At 41.4% G+C, this 12,867-nt stretch overlaps 1 protein-coding gene across 3 annotated transcripts in view; it reads left to right on the top strand.

Moving 5' to 3' along the window:
- Window positions 1-12,212, top strand: part of arhgap1 (Rho GTPase activating protein 1) — a 63,736-nt gene extending 51,524 nt beyond the window's left edge. For all 3 annotated transcript variants that reach the window (XM_068045949.1, XM_068045950.1, XM_068045948.1), the window contains exons 11-13: window positions 3,270-3,398; window positions 5,844-5,947; window positions 10,552-12,212. In XM_068045949.1, coding sequence (XP_067902050.1) covers window positions 3,270-3,398; window positions 5,844-5,947; window positions 10,552-10,725 — 407 coding nt within the window. In that variant the 3' untranslated portion in view covers window positions 10,726-12,212. The remainder of the gene's footprint in view (window positions 1-3,269; window positions 3,399-5,843; window positions 5,948-10,551) is intronic.
- Window positions 12,213-12,867: the final 655 nt, after the last annotated feature.

Here is a 12,867-nt window from a genome sequence, read left to right as displayed (position 1 = left end):
GGTAAAGTGTGCAGTGCAGACAAACCTTATTGATAAGTGTTTAAAATGTTCAGTACCTGGACTGATGTCATTTAACGTGGATTAACTCAGATGCAATTTGAAGGTGAAGTGGGCACACATGTGTCAGTCTTTAGAAACAGGTGAACAATGTGCTTTTTTTTTTATCTCAACATAAATGAAAGAAGTTGTATTTACCAAAAGCAGGAGGGTATTTCTACATCATACATTCACCCATGTTTATGACTTTTGAAAGTAGGACCATTTTTTGGCAGCTTGATGTCAAAGTTGCAGGTGTGACTTTTTGACCTTTGTATTAGCAATGTGCTGAACACTTATCACAGGGAAAGGGTAAAAGTCGGCAGTGGCTTTCCAACTTATCGGGCTGGTCTGCTTCACCACCTCAGGTGAGCAGGAATAGTTGGTTCCCAATAACATAATGTGCAGTGTTCTAATGTGTTAAGTCCCAATTCTTTCTGAGCAGTGTTTTGCAATAAAGCTCTAACACAGATTTACAGAAGCAGGTCATTTGTCCAAATCAGTTGGTGTTTACTCCACATGAGCTGTTGTACTAAATGTTTGGAAGCCTTCGGTCCTCATTCCAGACTCTGTTCTGTAGCTGCTGACTCCATCCCTCTCCCTAGCAACTGTCATGGGACTACACCAGACTGTTTGCAATCTTGGTGTCCCCGAGATGAGCTTCCAATCACTAAAATTGCCTATTTCCACCTCCATAACCTCTCCCCTGCCTCAGCTCATCTGCTAAAACCCTCATTTATGCTTTTGTTATCTCTAGATTTGACTATTCCAGCACTCGCCTGGCTGGTCTCCCACATTTTACTCTCCGTAAACTTGAGATCATCCAAAACTCTGTTGCCCCTGTCCTTACTCACATCAAGTCCTGTTCCCCTATCATCCATGTGCTCACTGACCCGACCTTGGCTCTCAGTCAAGCAATGCCTTGTTTTTAAAGTTCTCATCCTTGTTTTTAAATCCTTCCATGGCCTCGCTGTCCCTATCTCTGTAATCTCCTCCAGCCTCACAACCCTCCAAGATATCTGTGCTCCTCTAATTCTGGCCTCGTGCTCCCCAATTTTAATTGCTCCACCATTGGTGACCATGCGGTGTAATATGATTTCTCTTGCTCTCTGCCTTAAATCTCATATATATATATAAGATTTGTAAGAAATAAAATATATGTCCTCTTGTTCCAAATCCCTGAACCATTAGAAATAGACTGTTTGTTTCTAACTGCTCTATTTCAACCTATCATTTTAAACATTTCTATCAAATCATCCTTTACACTCCTTTCTTCTAACTAAAACAGCCCAATTTTTAAGTCTTTCTTTGTATTTGTACTTCATAATATGCAACATCCTCATGAATCTGTGCTGTACCCTATCTTTTGCCTCGACATTCATCCTTCTACTGTCACGGATCTGTAATTATTTTTTCTCCTTGGATTAAAAACAGTATGCCTTTAAGCCTCTCTTCAAAACAGTACACCTTTAAGGGACAGAATGTCTGGACAGACAGTGTGCACAGCTGCATTTTTTGTTACCATGGGCAACAGCAGGAGAGAGCGAGGTCACATGAGGCAATGTTTCCACTTGGCTGTGTGTGAAACTGGCAGAAACTGGCCAAAACCAGTTAGTTCAGAGAGACTTTCCAGCGAGGTGAACTGGAGAGAAAAGGAGCTGTTTTATTCTCTCTCAGAAAAATTCTACAACAAGCTACAAGCCAAGTTAATTCCCTGAGTAAAGAAGAAAAGCCTTATTTGTCAAGAAACTGTTTGTGTTGCTGTGCTCATCGTTCAAGGACTGTTTAATGCTTGCTGCAACCGAAGAGTTGAATGCCTATCTTCTGAAGGACTATTTTCATCAAATCCACATTAGAAGACCTCATCCACCAGGAAAGTAACATGCAAAGACTTTATTTATTCTTAAGAGATAGCTAGTTTTTAAAACTCCACTTTTAAAACCGGTTGCTGTTAGTTTTGAGTATGTGTGTGAAGGGGGAGTTAGATTAAGGTCTTTTGACATAGGTTTATCTTAACAGTGTTTAAGATTTAGTTTTTATTTTATAAATAGTTAATTTGATGTTTTCTAAAGATACCTGGTTTGGTCTGCTTCATTCTGGGATTACTAGAGTGTTTATTTTGGTTGTTTTCCAATTGGGTGTGAAAGCTTAATAATATGCTGCAACCTGTGGTGTGATGGGACTGAATTGACAGTGCGTTGCTCCTGCCGCGGTCGTAACACCACTAAGGAGTGAGGAGACATAGTTTTGTGTGTGGCAAGAGGAAGATAAGGCCAGTAATGCTGCTAACATAACCTTTCCTATGTACTTGGGCTCCCTTACTTTCTCTTGAAGAGTAAGAAGAGGAGAGGAAACCGTGCCATATCTTAATTCAAGCTAGCTAGGCAGTGAATGGAAGTTCGGGGCCACCTCAGCCAAGTAGTCTGTCAAGAGTCACAGGTGATTGAAAGTGACTCTAGGCTGTATTGTAAGTATTGCTGCAGTAAGCACACCTGTGATCTTGTTCAGCGATCTCTGCCATGACCATGGAGCGAGGCTGGGATGGGGCTTAGGCCTCCTCCCAATTGTAGTTTAGAGTTTTTAACCAGGTTTTCTACTGCAGCACCAATTTAGAAGCAATGTTTTTAACATGCAATTGGGAAATAGAAATCAGGCTCCCCCTTCCCCACCCTTCTGTGTGTGCTCTGTCATTAAAAAGTCTGTGATGCCTGACTACATTGCACGAGGGAAGTGAGATGGAAGAAGCAAAGAAATTGGCGACTAAAAAGTCATCAAACAGAAAATGCATTTAGTTACATGAAAATATTTAGTTGCTTTAACTTTCAATTCAAGTTTTCATGTAAACAGCTGTACAAGGTGAGGCTGCAAACAACAGAGGGAAAATGATGGTTTCAATGGCCATTTCATTGCACTAACAAATGAATTAATCAAAACAGACAAATTATCTCGTGTTCCTGATGCAACTGAATTTTAAATGCCGTATTCCATGCCACGTTATTTGAATCGATATAATGCGTAAGCAGAAAAGTCTTGGTCAAGTACTTGTTGAGAGCTACATTGTTTCAGAATACAGAGTTTGAATTATTTTAATGTATGAAATATGAGCTTTTTTGGTGTGCAGTGTCACATTGTACACGTACACTCTGCGCATTTGTACCATACTGTGGGTTTTAGGACTGAGTATCTGCTGATTTATCACATGGTATTTAGCCAGAGGTGGTTTTTCTTTGCAGGTGTTGCTGTGGATTTTGAAATGTACAAGGATGTTCACCTGGCAGCCGTTATGCTGAAGACTTTTCTTCGTGAATTGCCTGAGCCTCTGCTGACCTACAACCTGTATAACCAAGTGATCTCATTTGGAAGTAAGTTGCACATTTTAGCCAACATCTGGCATTGTGTTCTTGATTATATCTTTCTCCTACTTAGAATTTTCCAGAATATTCATTGCATTGTCCTGATCTGGTAAGCTTCCCTTTGAAAGGTTCCCATTTGGAAATAAATACACTCTACAGTTTAGTTGGATTTGACTCCAAAAATTGCTGCTCACTTATAACTGCTAAGTTTTGCCCTTTCAATAATTAAACATTGTGTCTTGTAGATAGGGGCAGATGTTACTGAGCAGCTGAGTGGCACTAAATACACTGTCTCCAGGAAACGATCATTTTATTGAGTTGTCAGACAGTCAAAGGTCACTATTTTATGCAATGTATATAGGTAGGTTACTAACATTTTTTAAAAAAAGTATGGCTTCACTTTTTTTTCTGAATGTACTTACTAGGTTACCTTCAGTGTAGCACCCAGGATGGATGCAATTTAGCTGCTGCATTGTCTATGGCTATAAAATGCTTTGAGATGTTTTGAGGTTGTGAAAGATGTTCTATGACTGCAGTGTCTTTCTTACATGTCACATAGTAATTCACGACCAATGAAGTGCTTTTGAAGTATAGTTGCCATTGTAATCTAGGAAAACACAGCAGTTGACTTGCACACAGCAAGGTCCCATAAACAGCAATGTGATAATGACCAGATGATATGATTCAGTCTTGTTGCTGATATAGTTATATAAAGTCAACAGCACAGGCGGCCCAACTTGTGTATGCTGGCAGTTATGCTCCACACGAATCTCCTCCCACCCTCCTCCTAACCCTTATCAGCATAACCTTTTATTCCTTTCTCCCTCATTTGCTTATCTAGCTTTCCCCTTAAATGCATCTGTGCTATTTGCCTCAACTACTCCTTGTGATAGTTCCACATTCTTCCTGCTCTCTGGATAAAGCAGTTTTGCCTGAATTCTCTATCTGATTTATTAATGACTATATATTTATGAACTCTAGATTGGACACCCCTACACGTTGAAATATTTTCTCCACGTCTACCCTGTCAAACTTCTTCACTATCTGGTCACCCCTCTGCCTTCTCTTTTCTAGAGAAAAGAGCTCCAGCCTTTTCAGTCTTTTCCGATAAGGTTAAGGGATAAATGTTGGCCTGGACACCAGGGAAACTCCCTAACTCTTCGAATTCAGCCATGGATATTTTACATCAAGCTGCAAGGGCAGATGGGGTCTCCTTTGATAGACATAATGAGCTTGTTTAGTCTTGGATCCATTTTCTAATGGCCTAGGCACAAAAATGCCCCTTGTTCGGAATGAGTTGGCACTAAATTGGGACTGCCACTTACAATGGTTGCCATGAGGAATGGAAAAGAGTCACACTGTTGCAGTGGGTGGTGTTCTTCTGAAGCTGAGATACTGAGTAGAGGGGGCTTTACTTCTTCCTGTACTATGCTTGGCCTGGGAGTGCTTGCTTCTAACACTGAGTATCAGAAATGGAAAGAGTTCCATTTGCCAATGCTAACATCTCTCACTTTAATAAGCACAAAATTAACCAAAAAAGTGTTTGTTTCAAAGCTTAGTGTCTTATCCCTTTACATAAGCCAGTCATCGAGTCTTGACTTCCTCAAACTGCAGCGGCAGTAAACCACGTCATGGGGCATGTGTGTGGTGGTGGCTGTTGGCATACTGGAGTGTGGGAAGGAGGCAGAGTGCCAAAACTAGATGTCTGCAAACCTACAGGCTCAGGATTCTTTGCTATGGACTGATGCCTCACCTCTTTCTGATGCAGCTCTCAATCTCAACTGTACAGTCTAAAGAAAGGTGTATTGAGTGGAGGCTGGAAATCACACTCTCTCTCTTTCTCCACTCCTCCTTCCTGCCACCCCCACTCCCATCAAACCAAAATAGGGACAATATTAATCTGAGGGAAAACAACCCAGTTTACGGCATTGTTTCTGGTTCAAGAATGACGTTTACAGAGGTGTGGGAACTGATTGTGTTGCTGAAGATTAGAGGGCACCATGTGGCGATCTAAAGAGGTGAAAATTTGCAAAACACATTACTCCAAAAGACGTTTTTCTTTGATTTGGAATCGTCATCAACATCTCTGCAAAATTTGTGACCTCTGGAGTGACTTTTCTTACTGCCTAGAGGGAGCACTGAGTCACAGAATTCACTCATGACATGGCAGATAGCAAGTTCTCCACCATTACTAAACTAAGCGAACACTTGGAAAGCTGCTTTGCTTTCAGGCCTTCACTGAATGCTTACAAGTCTTCCACAGCTATGGAATGCAGTGAACAAATTCTAAATTTGATTGATACATGCATCTTGGTGAATTGGCATCCTCCTTTACAACTTTGTAGGATTTTGATTTAATCCAGTAGTGCCTGTTGTCCTGTACATGCTTGTTGTCAGATGGTGCCCATTTTGTACTTTGTGTAATTATTGTTTTTTTTTCACATCTATCTTCAGAAGTGGCAGGAAGTAAACAGATAGAAACAATAGCTGAGATGATTGGGTCTCTGCCTGAGGATAACTATACTGTGCTGTATTACTTGGTGGAGTTCCTGGGAATGGTAAGTTTGGTTGTTTTGTCATTGAATGTTGAAATGGCTTATGCTTTGCCAACTTGTCTGTCCAGACAGTATTTTCAAAATATTTTTAATTGGCTGATGGGAAACACTGACTCAGCACACTGCTGATGCAGTGGATTTGTATTCAACCAAAATGAATGAGATGAAGATTTCCAGGTTTTTGTGCATCTAAAATTCCTCCACACTGTTAGGGAAGGGATTGTTGAGAGTTTGGGGTTTATGGTCCATTGCTTTATGAAGCACCTGAGGAGTTTTTCTCTGCAATTGAACTAACAATAAAACTTGGGATAAATAAAAACAAAATAATGCAGATGTTGGAAATCTAACACAAACAAGAAATGCTGGAAATAGCAGGTCTGGCAGCATCTGTGGAGAGAGAAGCAGAGTTAACGTTTCAAGTCAGTGACCCTTCATCAGAATGAAACTTGGGAGGTGGGAATTGCTCCCCCTCCTTCCTCTTGGTCCGCACCAGAACTGACATCCTTCTACTTGATCAGCAAATCTCCTGATTGAGCAGGAAGTTAAAGGGTAATGAGCCTCGTGACAATGTCTGAGGGATGTGCAATACAGAAGAGTGTTCCACATGGACCTAAATCATAGGGCAATCAAGATGGGCTAAAAGATTTTTGCACAGCCCTCTATTGTACTACAGATGGGGCCAGAGCTGTAATTGTATTACGCTTGCATACTTTGTCATCAAGTGCAAAGCATTTTCAAGAGTTGTCTTAGAGATGTCATTCTCCTCGTTTCCTCTGTTCCCTGACATCCCCCCCCCCCCCACCCCCCACCCCCCAAACACCAAACATATTGATTTCTGACCTGTCCATTGGCTAGGGGTAATAATGAGGAACCAAGGTTTGTAATTACTTTAAAAAAAAATAAAATTGAATCTTGTAGCATTGGTAATTTGGGAAGTTGAAACCTTACTGAAAGTCCAGTTCAAAATAAAAAGTTGGGCAAACCTTTACAGAGCCAAAATTAAAAGTTTGCCTCCATCTTGAGAAATTGTATTCCAGAAGTTGTTTTAAATTTCCATTATTTCCACCTCATGTTTTAGTACATTAGATGTACTAAGTATTTACCTGTTGCTTGACTCTGGTTCCAAGATGTACCTTGTAGCTTTCAGCAAAAACAAACGTTCTGTTCAACCTTCTACCAGAACCTTCACTTGTGATCTCCAACTGGTATTCAGAGTGTGGCAGGTTTATTGTAGAACTGATTTAGCAGAGTCAGGAACTACTTCAAGAGCAATAGAGCAGTGTGCAAAAACCCACTTGAACCCCTGATTTTGAGCGTTGCTTCTGCTGTTTGATGGCTTGTGCGTTTTCCTAAAGATGTTGTTCACACGATTCCCACATGCCACAGTGTAGAGCTTTCACTGAAGCATTAAAGGGCTGCAGCACTACTTCTCATTTTTCTTTTAAATGTTTAGTGAATTTGATTTGATTTGATTTAGAGATACAGCACTGAAACAGGCCCATTTATACTAATCCTACACTAATCCCATATTCCTACCACATCCTCACCTGTCTCTATATTCCTCGACCACCTACTTATACTAGGCGCAATTTATAATGGCCAATTTACCTATCAACCTGCAAGTCTTTTGGCTGTGGGAGGAAACCGGAGCACCCGGAGGAAACCCACGCAGACACAGGGAGAACTTGCAAACTACACACAGGCAGTACCCAGAATTGAACCCGGGTCGCTGGAGCTGTGAGGCTGCGGTGCTAACCACTGCGCCGCCCAGAATTCTCTTGTTCCATCAGTGTGAGAGGTGTTATTGCTCAGAATTTGAACGCATTCCTGTCAGAAGCCCAGTGTGAGGATGAAGAACTCTTGTCTGGTATAGTATGTACCACCAATGTACCTCAAAGCCCACTCCAGAAACTTGAGCACAAAAATCTAGGCTGAACTACAATGCAGTACTGAAGGAGCACTGCACTGTCAGAGGTGCTGTCTTTTGGATGAGGTTAACCAGAGGCCCATCTGCCTGCTTGGGTGGATGTAAAAGATCCCATAGCACGATTTCAAAAAATCATGGGGAGTTACACCCTGCTTCCTGATCCAATATCCTTCAATCAACATCACAACAAACAGATTACTTTGTCATTATCACATTACTGTTTGTGAGATCTTGCTGTGCATAAATTGGCTTCTGCGTTTTCTAAATTACAACAGTGATTACACTTCGCAAAGTGCTTAATTAGCTGTAAAGCATTTTGAAACATCCTGAAAGGCGGTATATAAATGCAAGTCTTTCTTTAACCCTAATCTGAAATGTGGCCTCCGTCTGTACTAGTGTGATATTTCCCTTTCCCGTACCAAACATCCTTATGGCCACTGAATGAGACTGACTGTTTAGTACCAGCTTTTGTGCTATGAGTCCATGCCTTCTTGGAACTATGTTGACCTTGACTAAATTCATTTCATATATAAAGGTATATTTTCTGGTTGGCAGCGTGTAAAGTGAGCATTATTGATTGAAAATGGAGTGGAATTCTGGTGCACTGGATCACTGCTCACTTGGCATATTGCCTTTGGGGGATTATTGGGCTGGAAAACTCCAACCCGAATATTCAGATATTCCAATGTGTCTCTTTGGCCTTCGTGAAATTTCCTGCAGCTTTGTGTGAGCATTCTAGAGTGAGTTTACAAGTGAAAGAGTTTCCTGCCAATTAAGGAACAATTACATGCCAGTTACAGTTTGTGGAAAACTGATCCATGTTTCAGATAACTCTGGGCACTATCTTGTTACTGTTGGACCTTGTGAGGAAGTGCAGGTCACCTATCCTGGCAGGATCTATGGTACAAGGCTCAATGCTACATCTAAATTCTGTGGCAAGAGGTAACAGCCCCATATTCTTCTAATGCAAGCCGCCTCTTCACTTCAGTCTTCTTGTAGGTACTTGATGCTGTAAAATGGTATTTTGAACTTTTCAGTGGGATATTTGCTTGGAAGGTCCGAGTGACAGATCCTGCCTCTGCTCTGGAAGATGATCTCAATCAGGCTGCAGTAAGGATGCTGCAATGTCTTGAGATCGAGTTCGGACAGTTAGCCAGGGCTCCTGGTCACTGTCCAGTGATCTCTGGAAAGTGTACATGTGGATATCAGGGTCAGGCCCATCTCGCAACTCACTAACCTCCAATATGGGAGTGTGCCCGTTGGCATTATGAAGTTCAACTGATGAGCACCATGTGAGCCTAGCAAGTCAGAAACATGTTGGTCAGTTAACTCCTGCCTGGGGTTTCAGTCTCATGCCACATGTGCTTGCTGACTACATCAGTTTGAACCTTGGCATTTGTTGCCATGCAAGAGATATCATATCAAATAAAGGGATTTACATGGCTTGTGAAATGGTTATTGTAAATAAGATTTCTGTTATGCCTGTGTGTGTTTAATCACCATGAACCTAGAGCTGTGGCAGCAATATTTTCAAATAATACTTCTTTGGGTGTGCGTGCATGCTTTTGTTTTACATTTTAAATGTTTCCTTTCATGTTTTGCTCTGGAAAACGCATTCTGAGAAAGATCATTAATCTCCTGTCTAAGATCATCAGTGCACAACTCTCACCTCAGTGTTTCCTCTGATTTATCTCTATCAATGCCAATAGGGCAGGCATTTCAGTTTCATTTGACTGAAATTATGGGTTTCACTTACCTATGGACAAGCCCACATGTTTTCATCAAAAGGGATTGCCACTCCATTGCTGATGTGCAGAGCATCAGATAGAGCAAAACATTAGACAGTTGGGTTATGTTTTTTGGGGGTCGTTACAGAAATTAAGAGAATAAATGGGCCAGATTTTTTCTGACAGTGGAAATCCTGGCAGTGGGCTAGAAGGTTGGGGGGAACAATCCACCTCGGTAGGCCCTCCTTCGGACTCTAATTCATTTTAACAGTAGGCAGACAATTAACTGCCCACCTTCAGGGTTGCCGTCCCTTTAAGGAATGAGCTGCTGCCTCCAGAGCTGTTAGCCAGTCGGAGGGCCGGCAGCGGCACCATCAGGCAGACCCCGGCGACAGGGTTAGGGGAGTTCCCTCTGGGAGCCATGAATTGCCCCCAAAGGAGGGCCCGACCCTGCTAAAAGGCCGCCAGGTCTCAACTGGCGGTGTCTCCACGCAGCGGCGGACTCTTCCATTCTTCACAAAATTGCAGTGGAGGTAGGAAGAAGCCCTTAAGTGGTCATTAATTGGCCAGTTACGGGACTCAATTGCCCTGGAGCAAGAAGGTTATCCTCAGCCTTCCCCACCCCAGTCGAAATGGTAGGGGACCCGGACAACATCAGGAACGGCACCCCTTGCCATTTTGTTTGCCCCCTCTCCCCGCCCGCTCTGTCTCCAAGGTAGGATAAAATCCTGACCAGTGTTTTTTCATAGGGCAAAGACACATTCCTACCTGTCTCTTATTAGTTAGCTGCAAGCTACCATCTCCTTTCTGTCCTGTGAGTTCGGTAGTGGAAGCAGGAGAGAACCTGAAGGAAGGGTTTTAATCAAATTTTTCTTGAAAAATAAATGTGCAAATTCCTTCCCAGGTGCTTGATTCATTAACGTGACTGCATTGTGTTTCTTGTCTGTTCTCAGATTGCTGACCACAGTGAACTGAATAAAATGACAGCGTCCAACTTGGCTCTGGTGTTTGGACCTGCTCTCTTGTGGGCAAAGGATGCTGCAATTTCACTCAATGCCATCAACCCCATTAATAGCTTCACTCAAGTACTCTTTGAAAATTATCCTGAAATCTTTTCAACCAAATAGGATAAAGCTTTACTGTCTTAAACCACGGATGGAGTCAAATCTGATTGCTCTTGTCTTTCTAAATGTTCATGGCAATGTACCTGCCTGTGGCAGCGCACAGGAGAGATGCTATCAAATTATACGGTGCACCTTTTTAGTCAGGGTTGGGGTTTGCAGCTCTTTACACTGCTTTGTCTGGGTGGAGTTGGTTGCTCCGTATGTGTGCGCAAGCATCAGGGATGGGATTTAAATCACCATGAGTCCGGGCTGGATTCCGTGGCTCTTTTTGTTAAATTGTAGAGTTGATCATGTGTTGGGAATGCAGTTGAAGGGCTTGTTTTTTTGTCCTTTAGTGTCTGTGAGAGAGTGTGTGTGCACATGTGTGCATATAGCTCTGGTAGTTTAAATTCTGAAAAGTCTTTTCCTGCCCTATCCTGGTGCTCTCAGCACATTCTGAGATAGACCATTAATCAGCTAAAATAATTTTAGTAAATAATGCAACATTTACAGAGGATTTCTATTGCTGGAATATTTTCATGCTGGATACACCTTGAAACTGAATTTTGTGCATAACGTTTTTACTCTACATCCCAAGCCTGCTTTTATATATTAAAAAAAAGTGCACATTGTTATTGTGCCACTGTTAGACATTTCTGATTCCCTGTGTGAAAATAGATTTGTCACAAAGATGTTCAGTTTCATGGTGCTGTGTGCCATTTTTGTTAACACATACAACTTTTCATAATTAATATTTTTGTACCTTTCACGCATTCCGTGCTGGTCCACGTGAGCTAAAGGTGGGGTACATTTCTTTCATGTAACTAATCTGGGGATGTAAGTTCATTTTGACGTGCAAGGTGTTCCTATGGAAATAGGATGTCAAAAATGCTTGGTCAGCATTGAGAGTTTAAATGTTTAAGAATATTATGCTGCAATTTAACTTGTATTGTTTTAATTTTTTTTTAAATTATCAGTGATTTGTTTAAAGAGGGAGCCTTTCCTTTCTCTTGAGTGTCAATGACATCATCATGGGAACTGACTTGATCAGAGAAAGAGTAGCTGATGCCAGAAGCACGAGGGAGTTGAGGTGGAGGCGCTGTCATTACCTCAGGATGCTTCAGGTTATCATGCTCTTTTAACTCGACAACATCTATTGTCAGACTTGTGGAATTTTGTATTGTTAAGAGTGGTCTTGGGAAGTATGCCCAAACTGGCACTCTATTATTTGCTTTTCTTCTGGCTGGCATTCCACACTCAAAGCCAAAGAGCTACACAATTCATATTTTTCAAAGGGAGGGAACCTGATTCTGCTTTTACCTGGAAACCTGGTGGCAACTGATTGAGAGTCTCCATAGTTCGGGTCATTTATATTGGAACATGTAACAGCAGTAGTACTGTGATGGCACACAATCCATGTGAAATTGCCTGTGGTAATCTAAATTCTCATGATGTCGTCAGCATTCACTGTTTAAAAATAGAAAAAGAGAAAAATATGAAATGAATTATCATTGATCGTGAGTTTGCGTTTTTTTGCATTGGCCATTTGGTAGGTTTTTGCAGTGACTGGCATGCCAATTCTGGCTCATTTAGTAAAGTATGCGGTGTTTCTCAAGTTCATTCAAGGTATGCAACCCAATATTTTCACAAAAATGCCTGTCTCAAATCTATTCTGAATTGACTGCTGCTAGAAATACTTTTAATCACAGCATTAACTTAAAACAAGGGTGTGGTAGATAGCATTTGGCCTCTTCTATTTGCTGTACAGTATATTGATTATTCTGCAAGAAGTCACAAATACTGCAGTTAATTTATCGTGATTTTAGGATGTTATTGGGAAGAAAGAAGTATTGTTTCATAGCTCACAGCTTGAGCGGTCAAGACTTTAGAAGCATTTTAATGACTAGCACAAGGAAAGAATTGAAATGGACAAGTTTCAAACTTCGCTGAATTACTTGGCTTTCTTTGCCTTTTAAAAAGAAACCTCAAGACCGATAGTCTTGGGTTTGATCCATTGAAAACTCCCCAATATCAAGTTTGTGCCACTGAATAATTTTAATCCTTTTGTCTGAGATTTTGAGGGGGCGGGGGCTAAAGTTTTGTTTTGTATGTGTGTTCTGATTAACTGATGCCAGTAACAGGGAATACTGTGGCCTCCCTCCATTC

This window comes from Heterodontus francisci, chromosome 14 (genome assembly GCF_036365525.1).
Source record: "Heterodontus francisci isolate sHetFra1 chromosome 14, sHetFra1.hap1, whole genome shotgun sequence".
Lineage (NCBI taxonomy): Eukaryota > Metazoa > Chordata > Chondrichthyes > Heterodontiformes > Heterodontidae > Heterodontus > Heterodontus francisci.
Note: the sequence above shows the minus strand (reverse complement) of the source record. Positions and strands in the feature narration are given on the sequence as shown.